The following is a 25,566-nucleotide window of genomic DNA, read 5'->3' on the forward strand; positions in this document are numbered from 1 at the left end:
CGATCGGAACAGTGTCGACTGCAGAAGGCTAAAGAAGGAAGAACATAGGGAGCAGGAATAGCTTAGACAAGAAGTATCATGCCGCCTCGAGGTAAGCAGGTGCGCAACATCCTATCGCCCCTTCTGCAGCTTCTTCTCCATGCTGCTGTTGCTGCTGTTGATGCTGCTGTTACCTGTCTTCTCTCCTCTCTTCAGCTTCCCTTTTCTCTTATACCCTTCCTTATTCCTCCTTTGCCCGTTCCCTCTCACGTGCAACGGCCTCCTTCCCGCGGCTTTCTCCGTTGCCCGCCACTACCATTACCTGTTCGACTCTCTCCGTATGTTTACGCAATATACAGCATGTACGATTGATCGCGATCCGTAAACGTGGCGAGCAGCAGGATAAAGAAGAATGTAAATTGTGGTCGCGTACCAAGGAAACAACCGGCTCTGTTAATGTGTACCTTAGGTCTGTTCATAACTTCGTCCATCGGATAATTTCTAGTCGATCATTGCGGGGACGTTGTACGTACACGGTGCAACAGCACGGCGCAACGATGATGAAATACGCTTAGAACGTACGAGGTCCAAGCGATCGAGTATCAGGGTCCTTGATAATGATATCGTGATAGTACCGCCGTAAACATAATGTTTCTGGAAGATGGTAAAGTGAATTGATTTTTTATCTTATTTCTCTTTCTTTCTCGTGCAACAAATGGTAGAAAGAGATACGAACGTAGGTGAACGTTCAGTCGGCGGTTCCGTAACCCGCGCGAAATGGAAAAGTACTGGAACATTATTGCGCCGGGCCGCCTTTCGCGTTATACGTTAATAAAATAGTCTAACCACGTGGAAATGAATAAAAACGTTTATACACAGGCAATTGCACTTCTGCATCATAAGCATCCACGAAATTGATTTACGCGGTAACGCAGGTGCTTTGCAATTATTGTTGTTTAATAGCGGGGATAGTCCGGTTAATTTCAAGCAGACTTTCCATTTTGAAAAACGCCGGTTGCACCGAGGTAATAACCGGTGCTTGTAAATTGTTAAATCCCTGCGAAGGGCGTTGTTTATGCATTACGTTTGATCCATCGCGAACGAAAGTCGCCATTAATCTCCATACCCTGTTCTTAGCGATTTGTCTACAGTACTAGAAAGATACAACGTTCGACGTGGCGTGCTCGCAAAACCACCGAGGGAACAACGTTTGAAGAATACCGTGTTTCAAGTAGATCACACGGTCTTGATAATAGTCTGAAGATAGCACGAAGGGACAGCTCGTTTTCAAAGCTAACATTTTCAAGGCTCAGCCTACGGTGCTTTGAAATATAACTCACAATTCTACGACTCGTCTAGACGTAGACTATGTATCATTTTCGAGGTCCCTTAACGACTTTCGAAATATCTTCCCTACAAGATGCCCAACCTTCCCAACGACTGCCGTAAAACTGCACGCACGTCGTATCTCTTTTTTTCTCTAAAAAAATCCAACCAACACGTGGAGAAATCGAAGAACCGTCCAAAGAAGGCAAGTAATAAAAACGATCCTAACAGAGTATGAAGTCGCTGATTTCGTGAAGATTTTGAAACGAATAAATCGAATTATTGAGAAACACGATAATGACAGGATTGGTACTAATTGGTCTGCCCGGTTAGAGGTTTACGAAAGATCGAACGCGCGATACGATTACGTGCAGAAACGACTCGAGGAACAGGCTTTGGTTCAAGTCGTTAAAGACCTTTTAACGCGTATTCCGCGTAATGCAAGAACGATGGGATATCACCGGGACACGTTTCCGTGGACACGAACGGCTCAGTAAGTAAGGATATCTCGTAGTAAGGGAGTCGGTGAATTAAAGTAGTTTCGCGAACGTCCGACAGACACATTTATAGAGAAATCGGAGCGAAGAAGAAACGGAGGATGAAGTTGGGACGTGGCCAGCTCTCTTACCTATTAAATTTACGTTCGCTCGTAAAGATATCGAAATTTATTATTCCTAAAATCACAAGCTCGTGTTGCCTCCGTCCAATATTCCTTGCTATCCTAATTTATTTCTTCGTTATTTCGCCGGCTACATTAATTTTCTCGCTCCGTTTGCTCCCTCGCATCTCCTTGCTCTGTTTCCTTACGACTTGCTAAATCCCTTGGGCGAATTCCTTAATCAAAGGAGCGTTGTTCGTTCGCGTGTAATTTACAACCAAACTTGAAACTTAATCATGCTAAGCTTCTCAAGAGGTAACAAAAAAAAAAGAAAAAGAAAATAGAAAAGAAAAGTAAACGGAGAAAGAGCAAGCTCCAGGGTAAACGAATCAAAAATAATCGACGTGACACGAACTTTCTCCTTCGTTGCCCATTTTCTACCGTGTACTTTATTGTAGTAAGAAACGAAACTTAAGCGAATTCTGGAAAAATCTTAGTAAAGTATTCGTACTCTTTTGCCAAGAGAATTTCGTTGGTGACACGGTAAAACTCGTTCCGGGCTTCTAGCACGCGCATATGCGTAAGAAAGAGACTCACGAGTGTATAAACACGTATATTTGTAGTGGATACGTTTTATATCCTTGAAAACGTCTTGCCGTTAGTGGACAAACACGAAAGATCGCCAAGAATTTGTAATATGCGTGTCAACAAGGTCACAGCCATAACATATTTACTACCCGTCAAACGAATTTACAAAATCTCAAATTTATTGCAATTATTCTGCTAATCAAGCTGTTTAATTTCAATGTTTACATTCGTTCACTCAACTATGTCCACTCGACCTATCTCATTTGTCGGTTACCATCTCTGATCCTGTCCTCGTCTCTTTGTCTGATTCGGCAGATTAGCCCGATGACTGTAAATTTTTTAACTCGATTAACTAAAACACGGATAGACCGAAATATTTCAAAGGAAAATTCCTCGCAGTAAACGACCAGCAGAAGTTGATGCGGGAAATTGAAGCGACAAAGCTTTATAGACGTGGTCAATATAAGGAGGATTTGAAGATCACAGTCGACCGGGTTCCCGTGTGAGTTCAAAAATGTATGGCAGTCGATAAGCGAGCAGACGAGTTCCTCGAGTTCCTGCAGTTTCCTCTTTGCTGTCGTTATACCTGTGAAACATGCTTCACGTAAGATCACTGACACGAGAGGAAAACTTCGTCGGAGAAATTTTCTCCCTTGCCACGGTATCTCTTCTCCGATCGTCAGACTGCAATTTTTATCGGTCCCGAGGTTCGATACGTATCCCGTTCACTGTATCCACCACGCTCGACCTATCTGCAATTTGCATTCCAATGTCTCGCATCGACATTTCGGATTGCCGTCTAACGTCCTCTTTCTTTTTTCCACCTCCGTCGCGATTTTTTCGCGTGTCGTCGAGTTCAGGCCGCGTTGACACAGACAACAACGCTTGTTCCAAACCGTTACTATTGCCTCGCTCAAGACATGAATAATGTCGGCTTCGAATAAACGGTTTCTAATGGTCCCAGTAATACCACGTGATTTTGCTGAAATAACTGAACCCAACTATGCATTGCATTCGCGTGAAGACACGATGTAACTGCTGATAATGTTACCACGGAGTATCGTAAACTATCATCCTCCATAGAGAATGATATATTTTCTCATATGTTCGAAGAATTATACAGTTGCTAATCCATTAAATCGGTCCCTTCGAACACGGGAAAAGCGTGCCCAAATTGTTTTCAATTACAACATAATATCGTTTAACAAGAGCGTCGTAACCGAATGAACAACGCACCGTTACAGCATAAAAACAGTAACCATAGTACCGACCACATAAAGGAGGAATTTTGAAACAATTCTATTTGCCCTGTCGACTGGCAAAAAAAAGCAGAACATTACTTTCCCGATAATTCTCAGCGAAAGAGTCGGTGTCGTTTGACAGACAGCGTGTTTGCGAAGCGACGAGTCGCTATTGCGTGAAACTCCGTTAAATAAACCGATTCAACAAAAACCGATTCGACAAATACGAACGTTTTAGCATATTCCTTCATAACGAGCTGACGTATGCGAAAATGTCTGACCTTACCCTATCTTTTTTCCCTCCTGTTTTTCCTTCCCCGCCCCCTTTTTTCTCTCCCTTATCTTTTTCTTTTTTTTTTTTTTTCTTCTTTGCTCAATATCTCGTGTAACTTCACCCGGACCGTTTGAAACATAATTTCACGGAATTTCGCGGAGTAACCCGCGATACCTTGAAATTAGTTTCCATCGAGTAGCAAACGAAGAACCGAGGGAAGCTCGTTGAAACGCATCGAAAAAGAAAAAAACGGGGGAAAACGGTAACGGTGGAATTTTATTTCAACTGCTGCAATCTAACTAATTTCGTGAAAATTATTACGTAATGCCTGCCGCGTTTATAACCGAGCGTGCTGCAATATTTCCCTCCTCACCGTTGCGTTCTATCCTGTATTTCGCGTTTCAACGATCAAATCGACCGAATTCCTTGAAAAGTACACGTATCGTGTTCACTCGACGAATCGCATTTTAGTTAACCGAAAAACAAACACACAGGAGATCCGATACAATAAACATACCCTTTCCTGGTTCGTATCTCAACCACGACGATATCAACGAGTCGAAACGAAAGAGCGATTCAACGATGAGAGAACGACGATCGTGGTATCCATGGCACGTAGCAAAATGCTATATATTTAAATGTTACACGGTTTCGTTAATAGCGTCGGGGAAGAGGGAAGGTGAGGTGGATCGTGACACGGAATGCAAAATGTATCTGATTGTTAATAAGATCGGTATAACGCAGTTTAGAGCGTACAACATTGTCGCCAGACAGATGCCAACACCGAAAGACAAATTAGAAGCGAAAGAGCTCGCTTCGGCGAACCGTAGACGCGTTTAGTTCATTCGTTGTCGTTGCTAGTTTTCTCCCTTGCTATAGGCGATTCTCATTCGAGCAAATACTATTACAAGGATATCGTGTTCCTCATGCATATCGCACGGCCGTGCAAAATTCCAGAATATCCGATGCAGTTTGTATCGAATAACGGCTCAAATTGTCAAGGTATAACAGCGTACATACCGGTGTATCTACATGAACATTGAAAACACTGCTCCTCCCAATAGAAACAAAAATCGTTCGTAGTTTCCGTGAACGCGTTAGAACCCAACTAGCTTGCTTTTAATAGTAAAACGGAACCGGGAGCGGCATCGTTGGAAACGGAAATGTAGTGCACGATAAGGCAGGAGATTTTCCATTCGCGGCGATACGCGCCGTGTTATTGAATTATTGGCGCTATTTGTTTAAGATACAGAACATGCAACGTCTATTAATAATCGTCTGCGCGTGTTCATCCGCCAAGTCATTAAGGGGAAACGAAGCGACGTCGTCGGAAACATAAAAGAACAAACGAAGCGCGCTTGTACATTGTGACACGAAGAATATATTGCTATTCGCGGTACAAATTGCGCTTACGGTTTTCTTCGCGTTCGCCACACCGCACCCCGTCCAGTGATTGTACGCTCTCGAGCACCGTGTAACATCTCGTAATTACATATCTCGATGCGAAGATCAGCAAAATGTTTAGCATTTTAATAAAAGCTCCTCGTTAGAGAAGATCAGTATACCACCCACAGAGAGCGTTCGATGCAAGATATCCGCGGTGATCACCTGATATAACAGTTCCTTTCTTCGATGTAAAACATTGGCGAAATATCCCTGTTAAACGCAGGACGTGCTATACGATCGCTTAAGACGACCTTCGATTAAGATCTCCGCTATTCTTCTGCCTGTGTTTTCTTAATGACGCCTACCAAGGTCATTAATATGCCAGAACTGGTAAGTGGAAATGGTAGAAAGAGCGTAATAAGACGTCAGCCGGTACCCTAATGATCGCGTGAACAACGCAGCGAGATTCGCGCTAGACGTAATAGTACACACGCATACGAGAAGGCGATCGCATGTTCCTATAAGCATCGTGAAGGCTCGTTCACATTGTCGCACAAACTACGGATAAGTTACTCGGTAAGTGCTCCTGTTAGCGAACAAAAGATTTTTCAAATCACAAATCGTGATCTTGACAGCCTGTGATCAGTAAAACGATCGATCTTGATGACCGAGATCTTGTAGACCGATACAAACAACTTCAGACTTTAAATGCCAGACTTCTGAATTTGTAGAATACGATACAAAATCAGCATTAACTCCTCAACTTGGTTCTCACCGGACTCGTGGAATCTGATACAAATTATTTCATGTTTGTTGGAACCCGATATTATCTCGTTTTGAACATCTCAAACACTATGGAGAATTTTGGAACCACGAAGGTATTTAAGAACCCTGAAACCTCAACGGGTCTGCACATTTCTAGAATCTCCATGACCTCGAGAGTCCCCATGGCCTCGATGGTCCTCGTGGGTTTCAGGATTCTCAACATTTGGAGATTCCTCGCGACCTTAACGGTACAACGACTGACTCGTCTCTGACGCTACTTCCATGTGAATAATCAAGAGGAAAATTTGAACATTTGAAAGAGCAAAGATACAAATAATAAATACGCAATTTTCAAGAAATATTAAAATAGATAAATAAATATTAGACGTACATCGGGCAGCAATAGTTAACGCTCACGCGGTCGCTTCGCCGATCTTCATAGCGTTAAAAATGTTCATAACATCGCGAATACTATTATCTCGGTTGTCCGTACACGCATTAGTCATTATCCCTACCGAGATTCAAAATGAGTCGCATCGTTGCGAGCTGTCTTCGAAGGAAAAGGTTGTCGGTCGAATATGCAGCTCTTGACACGTTAATTATAACATGTTGGAATAATAGGAATCGGGCTCTAATTGCCACATTAATGCCGCGTTAATCGACCACGCCATGGTATGTTACAGAATGTCGGAATGATTTATGGCAGGCTGGGATACATTGATGTACGAATAAGTGGATTTACGTTGGTTATACGATCCAAGACTATTGTTGCACTTTATCGGATGTAAGTATTATTGTATCGTTGTGGTTCCGCGTGAAAATAAATAAAACTTAAAAACTGCAATACCGTTTGGTGTTTGAACATCTAAATCCCAGTTTTCGTGGAACTTTAATTCGAACAAGAACAAAGAGTATAAAGGATAATAGTAGGATAGAATCCGGAATTTCATCAGCTTTCGTTCGAGTATTGATTTTCTTTGCTTTAGTTTCTTTTTACGTCGCCGTTAGCTGCAAACTTCGACGAATTTTCACGAGTCTTTAAGAGACTGTTAAAAATATTTACAATCCTGTCGTAAACGTGAAATAAGATCGGGAATTCGACAGAAACATCCGGAACGAAAGCTTGCTCACAGGGTATTTGCTAACTTTCAACGACTGCTGCTTTCTTCGTCCCGATAAGTATCCCGTCGTAATTCGAACGATCATTACAATTAATAACGCGAACGATCGTATACAAGAGTTCATCGCGATTCCTGTTCCTTAACGCAGACGTGACGCGCGGTCAAGAAAGCTCGTTATTCCTATCACAACTTCCTTCCTTATCGCGATTTTCTCTCGACTCGAAACTGTCCGATCCTCCTCACGACCGATCATCTCCAATCGATCTTACCTATAAATTATACAACAGATAAAGCTTTCTCGCAGTCGGACGAAACCTCGTACTCCTTGGAAAAATACAACCTAACCACGAGCGAATGAAACTTTCGACGTAGAACGGTTTGTTCGCGAGTCGTGGATAAACGATACACGCTACAGACTTACTAACGCATAATGTCGCGAAGTTTCTCGGTAAGAATAACACGAGAACACGAGAAACAGACGCGATGGAAATAAGAAAATAGTAAGAGAGGCGCATGTAAGAGATCAATGGAAGCAGCGTTGTATTACAAACGAATAAATTGAGACGATAAGCGAGTTCCACGTCGAAATGTGAATCTCGCTACCTACATTACGCTACTAGGCAATCAATTTGTAGCCTGTTTGCATTCACATGGACGCAACAAGTAAAAGACACGCGGCTTTTAAATGTATCCGCTCGAACGTGTATGCTTGGTCACGTAATCGAAGAAATCCAAGGGAAACCCTGGTTAATTGCATTTAGCTCGAGCGAAAGTTAACGCGGCGATACACCGATCGTTCGTAATTGAGAGCTATATCCGTACACGGTGACCTGCTCGTATGACGTACTTGCAGGAGACGAACGAGAGGAAGACAGGTTATACGAATAAGTTAATGATCACATAGGATACACGTGTCATCTTGAATTCAAGATGAACGACGATATATCACGGTAGAGGAATCAAAATAAGTCGATCGAGAAGTTTCGAGTCAACGAGCGACAGTTTGAAACAACTAGATATCGATGAAGAGAGCAGGATAGATCGAAGGACAAAGGAGAGTAACTACGGGAATCACGAGCCACTGATGAGCGAGGGTCTCGAAGAAGAGACAAAAGACGAAGGCGGGTGGAGCGAAGAGGGGGAGAAAAATGAGGCAAGCGAGACGGACATTCAAAGACGAGACAAGAGCAGCGATCACGGAATCTCCCCAATGCGTGAGTTTCCAGTTTCTCGTATTGAAAATAAGCCTCTTAAGAGCGAATCACGGAGGAGGAAACGAACGAGAAAGACGAGAAACGAAAGGATGACGCGCAGCGACAGGGCCAAGGACAGCGAAGAGAACAGAATCTTCTAAAATAAGAAATCCCCAAGTTCAAGAGAATTTTATCGCTCGACCGCGTTGCTATACTTCCTGTTCAGATGTAACCAAAGTTTTATTCAAACGATAGTAACGACACACTGATGGTTTTACAAATTTCATATGAAGATTACAGGTAAAAACACAATAGGTACGTTCTTATTGATTTTCTGATTTAAGTGGCGCTTTGTAATAAAACAGGAATATATCGATATAAAAAGTTTCAAAGCGAAAAGAACCTGTTACGTTCGAACATAGCTGTTAAGACAAACAATGGTCCTCCTTTTAAGGTCCTCGAGATTTAACATTAAGAGGGGAAATATTTTGAAAATTTTGAAGTATACTTATCGCGTTCTTCTTCTATATTATATACTCTTCGTACCTAATCTTGTGATCAAATACGTATACAATAGTTGCTCGCCACGGCCAATTAGGTCGACAGAATACGAACCTTCCTTTAAGAAAGGACATTATCGATAATCAAAGGAGACACCAAGTGAGCCAACGAACATTCTTCGGAAAGTTCTTTGCCCTCCTCTAATGTGGCCGGTGGCCACGAGATCGAGCCGCCACGATTACGTAATTTTTGTTTCGCACTCCTGCAAATTCTTTCGTATCCGACCGAGGAGGAAGCGAGCGTAGAATCGCTTACAGCGAGAGGACGACGGTGGATTAACAAATTCCTCCGATGCTTTCGAAGAAAACAAAGGTGCGCGACTTCGGATAACTTTGAACGCTTTTCGAAGGGGGAGATCGTTGGGCAGACCTTTCATCTCGGCTCGAATTTAGAATCGGGTGGAGAATCCAGGAAGTTTTCGAGTTTCGCTATGTAACGAAAATCGCGAACGCAGCAAAAACCACCATCTACAACCATAATCTCTACAGTATACGTACTGGGAACATCCCAAACTGTTCTCGAACGGTGCCTTTATACTGTCAATATGCTCGTTCTCGACTAAAAGGATCAATATATATTGTCAATATGATATCGTTAATATTTATTGGAATATCGACAATATCACTGAGATTGACCGAAGGCACCCGAAAACATATTGCGTTTACGTTTTTCCTGTCTGTGCTGTTGTCTCTGGTAACGCATTACCACTGGCCAAAACATTATCCTTCCCTAGACAGTTTCTCGTCTTTTTCTCAGTTGTAGTATAACTGTAGCAGAGGCAAACTGGCGCATTTCGCTTAGCTTCTGTAATGACACACTCGACCGAGCGTATCCGGTTTTGTTGCCTTTTTGAAGGAAACGAAAGAAAGAACGTTCATTCCCATCGGTCTTCGTTTGTTACTCGCTAGCAACATTTAACACTTTGTTTTCGCGTCGGTGCCGACAGTCGTGTTAACTCGTTACTTAATTACAACGAATTTCGAACCGATTTGCGCCAACTAAGTAGCCGTCGTGTCTTCTCTCTGTTATTTCGCGGCGCTTTTAAATACGTCCATGTTAGCGCGAAGGCAGAACGAATCCATTTTTCAAAGCCACAGAGCTTTCCGTTTGTGTCCCTTTTATACGGCAGACCTTGCCTCCGTCGCGGCAACAAGAACAAAAGGATTTCAAAGTAAATTCCTTAAACTCGGAGAATAGTTCCATCCCCTTCCCATGGGCTTTTTGTTTGAAACAAGAGCAACTCGCAAGAGCAAGACTCTTTCAGACGAAAAGGACCTGTGGAAGATGTGCATACATGTACTCCACCAAACTATGTGTTAGATACGAACCGTAATAAATAGTATTCTACCATTTTTCATGGCCGTATGAATATTTAAATCTGTATCTCGGTATATTTCTGGTGCCAGCACGATATCTTCCGGTAGCGAGTAGAATTGCGTGTACGTAACCGAGATACGTACGGAAAAATCGATATGCAACTCTCTGTTCTTGCTAGACGGTTTGTACTTGATCGAAAGAGGCGAGTCGAAGCTGGGCTCGAGCGAATTGCAGTGAATTGTAGCGATCTAAACGACTTGAAGTGAATCGAGGGAAAATTGCAGTTTAAGTATATATTTCTGTTTATGGTACAATTATGTTAAAGATTTCTCTGTTTCCTTTTCGCAGTCTATGAATATGCAAAGTTACAACCTCGTAGCTTTCGAGTTGGCAATGCGCGAACTTTCGAACGCAACTGCAACGACCATCGTCGTGAGTACACACGGCAACGGAAAGAAAGAACTGATAGAAGGTCGAAATGCGCGAACTTTCGACAATAATTTCTCATATAACGTTCGTCGCTGAAACAGCGAAGTTCCCGTCATCTTCGGTTACTATGAAGAACTTTCGAAACAGCATCACAATGTAAATTTACGTGGAGCAAGCACGCTCAACCCCCGTACGTGGAAGTTCGCAAGTAATTGCGAGAATAATTAAGTTTTCGAATAAATACCGTTGGTACAAGCGCGAGGTGGTTCCGAGCTAAATGTTTCACAGTGGAACACACGAAAATCTAGTTTTCCCTTTACGCCAGCAATCCCGCTGTCTGCGTTTCCCTGGCCTGCGAGCGTGCGATATCCCGTGCTGGCTTGCAATTGAACAAACAAAAACACGCGCCAACCGTGTGTCTCGATATTTTCAGAAAGGGAAACAGATGCTTTCAGCGTTTCGCGAGGAATCTCGAGCTTCCGCGAAACCAACCGTTGCGTTGTAAAGAAGGCGACGTATATCGCCATGTTTCTTCGAGAAACGTAAAAAAGTACCGTGGACCTTAGCGACTCGGCTTTGTGGTTAAAGTAAAACAGGCGAAACGACGGAGAGACCAAAGGCGGCCAAGATGATGAAAAAGAAGGAAAGTTAAAGCACAATTTCGTCAGAGGGTTGGTTTTCGTCGAAAGTTGCCGCCGGAAGACGCCCTATTACTCAGCGGTATAAAATTATCAAGCTCGGTATACTAGCGTAATAAAAGGTGGTAAGAAAAGGAGGGTACCATAGCTCAGTAAGAGCACGATATGACGAGAGAAGCGGCGGCTGGCGCCACATTAATTTACAGCCTCTAACGAAATAGAAAAAGTTTCCAAATTATAATTATGTGGAAAAAACATTGAAATTTATTATGCTCTGTGGACGGTGCCGGTCCTTTGTTAACAAGGATGGCCGGTGAATTTCACGAAGGCGAGGTAATTGGATCAACGTGGACCAACGCTCTTTCCTTGCGGGCCACCCCCCCGAGTTTCTTTTTCCATTCGCGACCACCTTTCGCTTTAATGAAATGCAACGCCACGTGCATACGGATCTCCGGCAGATCAGTCCACTCTGCGGGTTCGTTTACCACCGACGGAAGTCTTGGTAATCCGGGCGAATTCCGCGCAGCAAATGTGCCAACCACAAAGAATTAATTCTGCTTTCCCCCGCTCCTCCCTTTTCATCCTCTCTTGACGACGTTGCTGATTCGCAGTGCGCCCCCTCCCTCTACCCGACTACGTGGAATATCACCGAAATTGTCTAGCGTGAATTGAATCCAGGCAAATATACGTACACTGATTATGTAAATCTTAATGTAAAGTTCTGCATATTTACTGTAGTTACGAAAACGATCCACGTATCAGCGAACAGGAAATTTTGCGTTACGATTTACCCGACAGATTAGAATTTCCCCGCGAATTTTCTTCCTCTCTTTGACTATTATATCATAGATTTTAACGAGACACGATATAAATGTTGAACGAATCGACGTTTCGAGCAGATGCGCTGCTGAATTTCTCAATTTCGAAGTTACTTCGGCGAATAAGTAGAACACAAAGAAACGCTCGGTTGCTCGTGTTCGAATCGGCAACTGTACGTCGCGATAGTGCGAACGAACCATTGGAAAACGGAATTGAAAACGATGCAAACACCACCGCGAGGAGACACTATCGATTCTCCCGCTAATAGGTTCGCGGTAAAGGGTAGGCAGACTGAATTTCACACCGTTACGTTTAAGGAAATTGCAAAAGTCCATTTTCAAGGCGTAACGGTACCGGTTCTGCTACGAGACAACGCGAACTCGCATAACTGTATGTACGTCCGTTCTACTATGCTCGGTATATTCGCAGAACGTTTCTGCTACGCGATTCGGTATGCGAAATATCGTCGACGAGTTACCATTCGTTGCACAAACACTTCCGCAAAATAAAAATTTCTTCTCTAAACGAATTTCGTTGCATCTCTCACCATTATGATAATCATTATGAAAATGGCCAAAAAAAAGTGACGACAGCTTCTATTAGCGCCTCTCGCCTCATTTGTAGTCGATTACAGTTACCTTTATGGAGTTGATTCGATATACTTTTCAAGAGCGACAAGTCACAATTGCAAGGCAAAGTTTCGTTCGTTAATATTAACATTACTGTCGACTAAATTATAAAATTTATAGCGAAGAAATCAAAATGAACGATGAATGAAAATATGAAAAGAATATACGATGCAAAGAGAAATACAGGCTTGTGTTCAAAATATGAATAAAATGATAAAGAATTCCGAACGAATGATCTTGGAAACGGTTACGTGTCTTTTCATCCCCTATGTTTCTTACGCTTCTAGAGAAAGAGTTAGAAAATTATCCGTCTCTCTCTTATTTTTCTTTCTTACGAAGAATTCTTCAGTTTCAACGAAACATCGTGAAACTACCCGAGGAAATCGGGAAAGGATACGTCTCTCTGTTTGCTTTTCTTTACGCTCGTCCCTCTGGGACACCTTTACGGAGGTAGAACGAACCTAAATTGCCACGAGAAGACTTTTTAAAGAATAAAGCTAATTGATGTGCTGGTGGAGTAAGAATCACGAGTATATGTATTTGCAAACACCGTGACAAATAAAACTTGGATGAATTAGAATTTATAGAGGCGAGCCAACTAACATGTAAATAATTTCCGATCTTTTATCATTTAAAATGAAACCATTTATACAGGGTGGTTGGTAACTGATGGTACAAGCGGAAAGGGGGTGATCCTACGCGAAAAAAGAAGTTGAAAATATAGAATATCTAATCGCCACTAATCATGTTTGTACCAGTAAATATCATCCATATTGTAAAACAACGATGGCTAATCCAAATGAAGATTCGTTACACGGCCCTAACCCCATATATATAGGGTGTAATCTTTTACACTGAGAAGACAGTGAAACAGATTTATATATGAAACAAGTTTTATGCTATATCTGCATATCTGCACATGACTCGGCGAGCGTGGACAAAAGAAAGTAAATGATTAATTAAATAAAGAAGGTAAACCGTGGAGTGAATCAATAAATGGCGAATTTATACTGCGCAACGAGAGCGAATCTCTGTCACCAAGAGGCTTACTTTCAAATGGTTGGAAAAACTAGCATATTTGAACTTTGTGATTTTTCCCTGTTTATTTTCCCTTTCGCTTCTGCCCCTTCCTTTCGCAATGACGATGAGTCACTCTTGAAATGCTTTTAGGCCGATTAGTCTGAATACGTGCCGTTTCGTGGCAGACGGAAAACCGCCACACGACGCAGAATGCTTAGTAACCATCTGCACGAGAAGTTATATCACGCGCCTTGTAACTCGATGCGGAATCTTGTTGCGAATTCTCCGAACTGACCCGCGTACACCATCAAAAATTCCTCCTGGTACCAAATTGCGATACGATACGTTATTCCATAAAACTTACACGATGTTAACGATCGTTCTCTCGATAGATATCATTGAATGTTGAATTTTAACTGTCTATAAACTAACAATCGAAGGGATTGCTGCAATAAAGAGGTAATGTTACTTTCCAATGATTTTAGTAAGGTAATTTCTCGAGACGTGCTATAAATACGTAATCAAGTCTGAACATTGAAGCTACCTCTTTATTAGTACAAATCCCTCAATTCTGTTTCGTAATGATAAAAACGCGTTAATGAGCAAAAGTCGTAACGAATATTGCGGTTTACAAACACAAGACTTGTTGATGTTCTAAAGCGCGTCATCTTAAGGGTTGAAGCATAGCCCATTAGCCAAGAAATACAAGTAGCGCGATGAAAAGAAAAATTGGTCACTGAAGATGGCTACAAATGGAAAAGATATTCTTTTAGCTACAATTAAAGTTACATATTTTGTATTCGCTGCGTAAAATAAAATTGACATTAAACGTCTTTTATAAATCGTACATATTTTTTTAACATTACGCGTTGCGTACTTGCGAATTTCTAACACGACGTTATTTAATTTATAGACGGTTAAAAATCCAACAAAATAAATATTGATTGATTGGGCTTGATTGGGCTTTGCAAGTCAAAAAAAAAAAAGATGCCTATATCTAATGGATCTCAACTCGAACGGATTTCAACTCGACGATGTATCGACATATTCCAAAATTAAATAATTATCTTCGTTCCATCGATGAAGGGCATTCGTATCAAACGTATGAGGAAAACTGTTCGAATCCATTGTTCGTCAACAAAAACGGATTCATAACTGGATAATAAACTAGAATTGCCAGCTATTGTTCAGCGACGGACGCAGTAATTAGCTTAAAAATAATTGAGCGCGTAATTATAATATTGCCAACGAAGGTACGCGTTCGCGTAGGGACACGCGGTGCATGAGTCTGGCAGCATGAGATACAATATTCGTTTCCCGGACGATGTATGTACGTTTCGTTAATCGATTAGCATTGATTTCGCATCGTATTTTCAATTGATGGCCGGATATTAACGCAGAATATATGTCGCCTAACACGTGTAATTATTAAACCGACTATGATTATTAACACGGTCCCATATATCGGCTGTCCTGGTATCTAATACTCGGAGCTCTAATCGTTCTAAAATCAGCGAAAGTCATACGTACGTTTTCGAGCAGAGGCATCGGCACGCATGCAAAGAGAATCGTGCCAAATGATAGTGCATTCAACTGCGCCACCGATCATTAGGCCAACTAATAAAACGCCTTTTACGTTATCGATGGTCGAAATTCAATTCCATCGAACATTAAGGTAACTATCAAAAACGTCGATAGGTGTTCGAGTCACAAAACGATAGGTAATTATTGTAAGGGAATAGAGGAACCGCAACGTAAGATGAAACGTTACGACGATACAAAGATATAATTATTCAGATCGATTGATTTTCGTGAGTCTCCTAGGTTATTCCGTATCATAGCTCAAATTTCGAAGCGGCAACCGGATTACCGCAAAAGAAACAACATAATGATACACCGTAATGCGGACGGCTAGCCAATTTCAACCTGCAAAACCGGCTAAGCCCTCAGCGGGAGCATAACAGCAGGTTACGAATAAGAAACTTGTTCGTCCTTCGTTTAAAGGCTTGGTTTCAGCGAATCGAATATCGTTCGGTAATATCGTGCGCCTCGGGTTTAAGGCAAAAAAAAAAAATGACGAGAAAAAAATTGAGAGCGTAACTCTTTCCAGACGAGACGATTGTTTGGTAGATTCGAGTGGAACCTAAAGCAGGAAATGATTGTGAAATAATAGCCGTGAAGGATTTCATACGCGCAATGTTATAATACACAGTCGTGTATCTGTAGCAATTATAATGTATAAATAATTTGGAAATATATGGTTAAATATACATTGGAAAAAATATATATTTTGAAAACAGTTAAATTATAGCTGTTATTAACAAAAAGTTCCAGTACAGTCGTATAAAAGGATATTTAGATATCTTGAGTCTCTAGCGTGTTCCGTACAAAAGAAAGCTCTCTTTTCTTCCGCTTTCTGTATCAATACCTACACTATCACAATGAAATCTCAACATAGGATTGTCGATTGAAAGTACGATCGAGAAGTGGTTTCAGGCGTACTCTCTTCTCTACAAGGCAACTGTAAATATCGATGCAGCTTTGCCGTGTGCAATGTGTTCACAGATCGAAAAAGAAACAACGGGGGGCGGAAGAGGACTGAAAATCGTAAGACAAATTCCTTCCCTTCGGCAATAACATCAGCTGGAAATTTGAATGTAAATCGGACGATCGAACATGCACGCGCCTGCCAGTTTAAAGAATTTCAAAAATTGATTTTGTCTGCTTACCCGAGGTAACGTCTCGATCCTCTGTCTTCGAGAAACGAGAGCCATACCTGCAACATAAAATCACATCGTTAGGAACCACATTTCCAATCAGAACGTCGATGTGTGTGCTTTTCGTTTTTTCTCTTTTTTCAAGTTCACGCTCCCTTTGGTGCCAAATTTCGTTCCGCTTTTACAATGCCATAAATTTACGATGAGAAAAGACGCGATGGTTCGAAAGTGACAGACGAATCGACGGTACGAGAAGCTGGAGGACCCAGCTGCATTCTCGAATCCTGAGAACCTATAAACGACGATGCAGCTCGGCCAGCATCGAAGAAGAAACAACGCGATAGCGCAAAAAGAAATTGCAAAGTGGGAGAGGAGAGAAGGAGGGACAAATGATAAAGAGGAGATCGAAGGAAAGACAGGGATGGAGGATAGAAAATGGATAAACTGGAAAAAGAGGATACGAAAGAAAAAGCAAGGTTGAGAGTAAAACAGAAGCAGGAGGGAAGAGAGATGAGATATAACCGTAAAAGGGGTATAGAAAAAGGAAAGAGAAACCGCGGTGCAGAAATAAAAGTGTAGTAGTCGAGCCTCTGAGGCAGACTCAAAGTACACGAAGTCATAGCGGATAAAAGGGGTTGCCGAGATAAATATCTAAAACGTCATGCGTAAAGTTTTAATGAATTAAAGAGAAGTTCCCGTTCATCGTCGCCGCTCTTATTCAGTTCAGAACACGGAGACGCGTACGACCACCTGAATAGTACGTCGTTTTTGTCTTTCTCTTTCTTCCCTTCCTTTTCTATTCTTTTCTTTTCTATTTCTTTCGTTCCTTTTCGCTTTCTCGTACCTTCTCTGCGTACTCGCTTGCGGTCTCGCCAAAAGAACTCGAAAGAGAGTGGAGAAACAACGGGTAGAAAAGCTGAAAAGTAAAGGACGACACTTTCTTTGATCAGGATGAAGGCGCGCCGTGAACGAACGTGAACTTTCACCGGCACAAACGTAACATCGTATCTGCGAGGTCTATTTATATAATTAAATTCCCATCGTCACGCGTGTATACAACAGTATAAACGCGTGCTCATCTCCTTCAATAAGAAGATTTTTGATTAAATAGTAAAATAGATAGGAAGGAAAAATACCATTCAGGTAGAAATCTTTCGAGAAACGCAGAAATTATTATTATCTGGAATATAAAGCGCTTGTTTTGCACTCAAATCAACGATAAATCTTGTGAAAAAACATCAGAAAGACTGTCACCTTCAACCTCACAACTTCTATAAGGCATAAATCCAAACCCCACCTTCCAAACCCTGACACATCGTCGCGCAAATATTACGTTATTCGCATAATGAGACATATATATAATGCTGCCGACGATACAAAGCTCATTTAAGCAACTTACGTTGCAAGATTCGGAAACGTTTTCTCATTCTGCGTAAATCTGAATTTGATATCTGTTATTTTATAGTGCTTGTGACGACTGAAGTAAGTCATAGTGGTACGTACTGTATATTTCACTGTAAAACATACACGACAGAATTAAGCTATTTCTTCTAATCTTCTATCAGTTACAAATAATTTTCGTTCTTTATCTTGTAAATTAAATTCAAATATGACGCGACTCTGATTCTCGATGTTATGCATACTGCAATTTGTTATCATTTCCCTCTTTTCTGAATAATTTACTTAGCTTTAATCGAATAGTATTCTGTTAATTACACTAAAATTTTACTGTTTCTTCTTTCATTAATCGGCATTCTCGTGGAAAAGGAGACAGATTTCATCGAATCCAAACAATCATACAGATCAATCACGGATACAATCATTAGACTTTCACTGAAATGATTCGTTTTGAGAAAATGATTTACATTTATCTTCCAACTATTCTACCATTTGAAAAAACTACGTCCATCGCATAGAATATAGTTTTCTTAAATGCTATTCCTTTTCTAATATTCTCCGCTCCTTGATGAAAACTCTAATTTTGAATCATTCCACGCGGAACGCCAGAATATTCAATATTCTGTGCCAGCAAATTACTCGTTGATTAAATAATATACAATTGTATCCAAAAAGAAAGCCGATTCTACTATTATATTTCATCTTCTTTATAAAAACATCAGAAAAGTGTTCCTATTAAATTGGTAATTGACTAAATAAGTTTTGTCATAGGTCAACAAACTCTTAGAGTTTTAAAAGAACTGACATTAGTAATTTTTTTTAACCAGAGACTAATAACATATTTCATTCATTATATATTAACAGACCTCCAGATATTTGTATTTGTATGAAATTTCGTATTTTTATGAATGAAATAAAACATAAATAATGATTTATTTTACAATCATTAAATAGAATGTCATAACGACTGTTTTATTTGAGACATTCGTGTATTATGTGCATCCTATTCTAGGCATTTTTTATTATACATAGAGGTCGCAATCCCCAAGATGCAAACAAGGGGTTGGCCAAAGTACAAGGTTTGCGATGAAAACGTGACGTCGAGTTTTGAAACGTACCGAGAGAAATTATTTACAACATTAACTAGTTGCCGATATGAATGCCCCAATCGACGTTTCGTAAACCTTGTCACCGAGGTCCAAGCCTTCAAATAGTCGCTGTGATATCGCGATGCGTACCCCGTTTCACTCGGGACACGGGATGGCATCGATTTTTGGGAAAAACGGACACCGAATTTGAATGAAAGACTGCCTACATTCCCCACAACTTAAGAGGGATGCTGAGCCTCGAGAGAGATTGTATTTCCACGTATTGTACTGCGAAGTATTGTGTCATTGCAAATGTTTCAGTCAGAACAGTCATTTATATGTGAAGAGTTGGAAGTTCTGTAAACATCGCTGTATCTTCGTGTTCCGCGATACGCTGCTCATTTTACCAAATATATTATTTTCCATATTCTACACCATCTTCCTACTACACTTTCTATACTTTTACATTTTCCTCAAATGCATAAAAATCCGCAATCAAAAAATTGTCGATAAATATTATCTTTCGGGATCAACGAAAGCATTTTTCCTTGTCAGACACATTCAAAATGGCCTTGTTAACGCCATACTGGAGTCTGGATGGTATCCTGATTGTGTGGTCACTGATGATTGCCGCTTATTTGTACATGACTCGGAATTTCAACTACTGGACGAAACGGGGCGTGAAACAGATGCCACCTACGCCCTTCGTAGGCAACTTCATGGACTGTCTTTTGTCAAGAATACCAGCCGCAATCTTTGTCAAGAACCTATACAATTACGGAGAAGGTTTACCTTTCTTGGGATTTTACATCTTCGACAAACCTTATCTGTTAATTCGCGATCCAGAACTCGTGAAGCACGTCCTAGTGAGCGACTTTAACTATTTCGCTAATAGATACGCAACTGCAGATGAGAAGGATGATCGTCTTGGATACGCAAATCTGTTCATGATGAAAAACCCAGGATGGAAATCTCTTAGGTCAAAATTAACGCCGATGTTTACCACGGGCAAGATAAAGAAAATGTTCGAGTTAATGCTGGTGGTCTCTGACGATCTTGGAAAGTATCTCGATTCGTTGCATTTGGAAGGTAAACCGCATTTCTAATGCATTTACATAATAACACAGATTGACCATGAGAAACTGTTGTTAGTTCAATATATATTTTTAAAACAATAATTCTTACTTAATAGAAACGTTTAACAAAATTAAAAGTCAATCCTCTTGGTGCGAGAGGACTTTTTAAATTTTGCAATTATTGTTTCTTGATTAAAAATACAACAATGCTAGACACATCATAGGAAATCTAATATCTGCTTCAGGTAACGGAAAAGTAATCGAGTTCACGGATATGTGCGGGAATTTCACCACCGATATAATCGGTAGCATTGCGTTTGGCTTAAAAGTTGGTTCATTGCAAAATCCAAAAGCAGCGTTCCGTGAATATGGCAAGGCGGTCTTCGATTTTAATTTCTATCGTAACTTAGATTTACTTACCATATTCTTCTGCCCTTGGTTAGTCAAGTATCTTAAACCGAAGTTCTTTGGAAAAGAAGCGAATAACTTCTTCCGATCTGTTTTCTGGAATGCGATTGAAGAACGAATTAAATCGGGTCAGAAGAGGAATGATGTCACCGATCTGCTGATCGAGATGAGGGAGAAATACAAGAACGACGAAAATCTGAAGGATTACAGTTTGTATTTGCTGGATTATTTTACTAATTTTTATTGATAAAATTATTTGTGAATCGTCAAAAATCGAAAATTTCGAATAACAAGTTCTGTTTCCTATCCTTATTTCGTGAACTCCCAGTGAAACAGACGAAAAATAACGTGACTACTACTTCAAAAATAATTGTATTCGTGTTACAAATTGAAAATTATGCCCAGATATTCATATTTGCTAATTTGCTTTCAAGTTAGTTTCCAATTGTACTGGATATACTAGATCGTTTTGCAGAACTTTTGCGATGAAGTTTAATTTGCATGTCTCAGAATTTGACGGTGACGATTTAGTATCACAAGCGAGCATATTTTTTATTGCTGGTTTCGAAACATCTTCTACTACCATCTCTTACACACTGCAAGAACTTGCATTGAACCCAGATATACAGAAGACACTTAGGGCAGAACTCCAGGATGCTCTGGCGGAAACTGATGGCAAAATCACATACGATATAGTACGGCCACAACAAAGATATTAATTTAAAAACACGCGAGAGGCAAATAAATAGCGCGTGAAGATTGTTAAAACGTAATTCTAAACACAATGATAAATATAATTTTTTCGCAGGTTATGACGTTACCATATCTCGATATGGTTATTTCGGAAACTCTTCGTAAATATCCACCTCTAACATTCTTGGATCGAATTACCCTTGCCGATTACAAAGTGCCTAATTTCGATCTGGTGATAGAGAAAGATACCCCAATATTCATTTCGAATGTGGGTGCGCACCACGATCCGCGATACTTTCCAAATCCGGAAAAATACGATCCACTCCGATTCACCGAGGAAGCCAAAAGAGCCAGGCAAAATTTCGTCTACTTTCCCTTTGGTGAGGGACCCCACTCATGCGTTGGTTAGTAAAATTTGTCAAAATATTTTCTAACATCTTTAACCTTAGAACTATCAATGGCAAAGGTATGAAAGTAGTATTTAAAGAGTCGAAATGAAATACATATATATGCAGAAATACGTACTACAAGGACATATATTTCAAGAGTATTCTTTCTTTAAAGAATATCTATTTTTCTAAGGATGACGTATATGCTTTTGTCCCAGAATAATTTGCGCTCAGTTTTATTAAGATATATAAAATGTTATAAGAGGAAATCTTAATCTCAACTTTCATCAATCTCGCGGTAGTCACTTAGCGACATTACTTTTATGAAAAGATAATCATATCGTCATAAATATCTTCCATTCCACTTGTCAACAATCTTTACGCGGTTCTAAATCTCACTGTGTGCATGCCCTGATTGCCCATAATCTAATAAATATAAAATTGTAACTAATATAATTTAAAAAGTTAAAAAATATATTAACAGTTACAAAACACTCGAAAGACCCGTTCGTATTATACGTAATTAAAAATTTTTCCTCTCACGAATGTGGTAGAACATTTACGCATTCCAGTACCAGTTTGTATCTTTCAACTTTCTGTTGGCTGTCACTTTTAATTTTACTCACGATAATTTCTCTCTTTTACTCTTCGTTTCAGGTATGCGATTGGGACTCATGCAATCCAAACTTGGAGTAGTACAAATAATGAAGGACCACGAAGTTTTTCCTTGTGAAGAAACCATAATTCCAACGGTCCATACTCCCACCGGATTCACCACAACACCTTTAGGAGGAATCAATCTCAACATTCGAAAGACTGCCACTACTGCTGGTTAAAGGAAGCTAAAGATTTACGAATCGCGTTATGAAAGGACTGTTCCGGAGAATGAAGTAGCAAATAATCGATTTTCATGAGATTATCAAAGATTTGGCGTCGAAAAAAGCGAGGAAAATTACTTAATATTATTATTAGCTTGCATTATTATTTAATATTCATCTTAAAACATATATAAATATGTAAATAAATCTGTAAATAAATAATTCTTCATTGCAAAATTTAAGTGTAGAATTTGAATGTGTGTTTAGGGCCCGCAAAATTTTTGAACCCGGTCCCGCAAAAGGTCACGCCAGCCCTGCCCGTATACGATACGGACGTTGCGAAGCTGGCAGGTAGAACCGACTTGGAGTCGGTAAATTAGTCCCTGAGCAGCATCAGGTTGAGAAAGGGTAGAGCAAAGGAGAGAGAGAGTGTGTATGTGTGTGTGTGTGTGGTATGAGCTGGGGAAGAGAGACAGGAGAAAGGAGAAGAAGATCAAAGTAGATTAAGCTAGATAGGGACAGAAGAGAAAAGCACAGCCGAGAAGGATGGAAAGCAAACGAGCCAAAGGATGAAGAAGAAAGGACAGAGCAGATGCAAGATTCTTGGCGGGGTCAAGCCTCCCGGCATCTCCGAGAACGGCTCTCCATCCTCCTTACTACCATCTTGCTGCTTATCTTGGGCCTCATTCTTCGGTTTCTTCGGCAGCTTCGTGGTAAAAAAGTAACGGACACGTATACAGCCTTAAGCGTGGAATCACACGCACAGAGGAGATCCGGCCGGTTATTTTCCCCACCAGACCTACCTAGAAGATCTCGAACTGGTCCAGGCAGGTTGGCGATCGCGTGTTGCTCGCGTGGCCGAGTCGAACCGAGCGACCACGGAAACTGCCGAGTCTAGCTATTACACAAATTGCGCTATTATACGTAATAGCGCTTAAAAAAATAACGGATAGATAAAGTGCCATGAAACAAATGTCAAGAGAGAAGCGACGGAAGAAAGAATGGCGGGCACAATCCGATGGCAAAGGACGGCGAATGTCATTACGGGATCTCTCGCCAAGAGACACAGAATTGCCAACGGTGGTGCTCTTCGGAGCGACTTGCGGCTTCCACCTGACGAACCTTATCTCTCGCATGTCCGTTTACGGAGCAGTTGCCTCTAGATTAGCTTATTAAACTCTCGCGAACGCTTTCCTTCTCTTCTTAAACTCTGTTTGTTCGGCTTCAAACTAATTGTGTTTGCTCTTATTACGACGCGTAAATATTATTATAAAATATCGTCGGTTATATTTTTCACGCCGCAATGATAAACCGAAAGAAACGGTGCGAATATTTCTAAAATTGTGCAGACAGACGGACGAGTACGTGTTTATTCGAGGATACGCATAATTTATTGACAGGGATCAACGAATGTTTACGTAATTTCCCTGCGATCGATGGTCGATCAGTGATATATTTTAAAATTATGAACGTATTCATTTGCATCGATTAAGAAAGAAAGTTGCGATTTCTTCCAAAGGCGTTTCCTAAAGTACATTCATTGCTAATTTATTCACGATTACGGTACGTTGTAAAAAGGCGGTGGCAAAAAAAAAAAAAAAAATTTCTAGTCTAATTCGTCTTTTATTAGATGCAAAGGTACTCGATACAGCAGAGACTCGGTCTCCTTGAAACGATAACTCATAGACTTACGAGCTGTTGCGCGCTATGCGAGGAACCTCGCTGCCAGAGGCGATCACGGGACTTACACGTGAAATGATACTGACTGCTCTTGCATGAGATATTTACATGTCTAATGTTACGTAGGGAGTGCGTAGCTGGTATAAACCATCTAGTCGACCAAACAACCGATTAGTCAGTTTCTTTTCAATCTAAGTTTAATAATCAACGAAAACTGTATGACAATGTATTTGTTAAAATAAATCCTCTCATACGCGGATTAATAGCCTACCTTCTTGGAAGAGAATATTATGTTTTAATGCTCGGAGTTATTCGCTAAATGGTAATACCATTACCAATTTAAATTATCCCCGAAGACAAAGGAGAGTTTTCTCGAAAAGTTAAGATGAAAGTGCAACTGATTTATAAAATTGAAAGACCGAAGCTTAAGGCGCACCATCACAACTAAAATGATATATAACGAAAGTTTGGCTCGAATCGATTTCTTTCTCGCTTTCGAGGCAATTAATCGCACGCCCGAAACAACACAAGAAATCAAGTGGAAATAAATTAAAAGACAGTGAAAAATTATTTGTCAGACGATGGAAGCGCAAGTGGAAATTGGAATACGTGCACTTAAAACCGGCACGAGCTATCCACGCTCTTAATTACTAAGTGTCTGCAGGATGATCGATGAAACCGAGAGCATTTCCGTTCGCAATTGTTTCACGTGACTATAATACTTCCTAAATCGTGCTTCCTCGCACCCTGCAGTACGCGCACACATATGCTGGCCTCCCCTTAATGCATAACTACGAACGATTAAGCTTGCCGAGAAATTAAGAGAACATTGTTGGATCCTTAATGTCTGCAGTTCTCCATTATATTCGGTGTATATCAGGGAGTAATGCCGTTTAACTACATCCAGCGCGATTTCATTTACCCCAGGCACGTTTAAATCCCTCCGCGAGACTGTTTCAAGGTCCGCGAATCGCGAGTCCATTTTCAAAGACATCCAGTGTTAATAACGGAAGCAAGATTGCGAAAGGCGCACGCCCACGTGGCACGGTTAAATCTAACAAACTCGCGCTCGTCTCGCTGCATTAAGCAATTAGAATTCAAATGTTCTTCTGCGATATAAAATTTCGTTGAAATTAGTTTGCTTATGTAAATGGTAAATTGTACCAACGCCCTATCTAACGATCGTACTCCCAACGATTATATCCCTTTCTTTTCTTTTCCCTCGACCCTTTGTTTCGTTTGGCCAGTGAATGCAGAGCACCAGAGCACCGGACTGCAGCCGGTACGATGATAACAGCTACTACAATAGGGGAACAACGTAAAATCCAGAAAATCAATCCAATGTAACAACCGGCTTAACTACGATTCCGACGGCGTATAATCAACGAAAACGTGTGTAAGCGTGATGAAAAAAA

The 25,566-nt window shown here is 40.7% G+C and overlaps 1 protein-coding gene across 2 annotated transcripts; it reads left to right on the forward strand.

Moving 5' to 3' along the window:
- Positions 1 to 17,999: 17,999 nt before the first annotated feature.
- LOC117206686 (cytochrome P450 6k1-like) lies at positions 18,000 to 22,673 on the forward strand. 2 transcript variants are annotated; one of them, XM_033446226.1, is made up of 6 exons: positions 18,000 to 18,096; positions 19,643 to 20,176; positions 20,409 to 20,780; positions 21,082 to 21,266; positions 21,380 to 21,668; positions 22,311 to 22,673. In XM_033446226.1, exons 2-6 carry the CDS (start codon positions 19,654 to 19,656, stop codon positions 22,487 to 22,489), a joined length of 1,548 nt encoding a protein of 515 aa, XP_033302117.1. In that variant the 5' UTR covers positions 18,000 to 18,096; positions 19,643 to 19,653; the 3' UTR covers positions 22,490 to 22,673. The 2 variants fall into 2 exon arrangements, with proteins under 2 accessions (XP_033302117.1, XP_033302118.1); XM_033446227.1 differs by having other exon boundaries at positions 18,000 to 18,083.
- The last annotated feature ends 2,893 nt before the right edge of the window (positions 22,674 to 25,566 follow it).

This window comes from Bombus bifarius, unplaced genomic scaffold (assembly GCF_011952205.1).
Source record: "Bombus bifarius isolate JDL3187 unplaced genomic scaffold, Bbif_JDL3187 scf7180000008008, whole genome shotgun sequence".
NCBI lineage: Eukaryota > Metazoa > Arthropoda > Insecta > Hymenoptera > Apidae > Bombus > Bombus bifarius.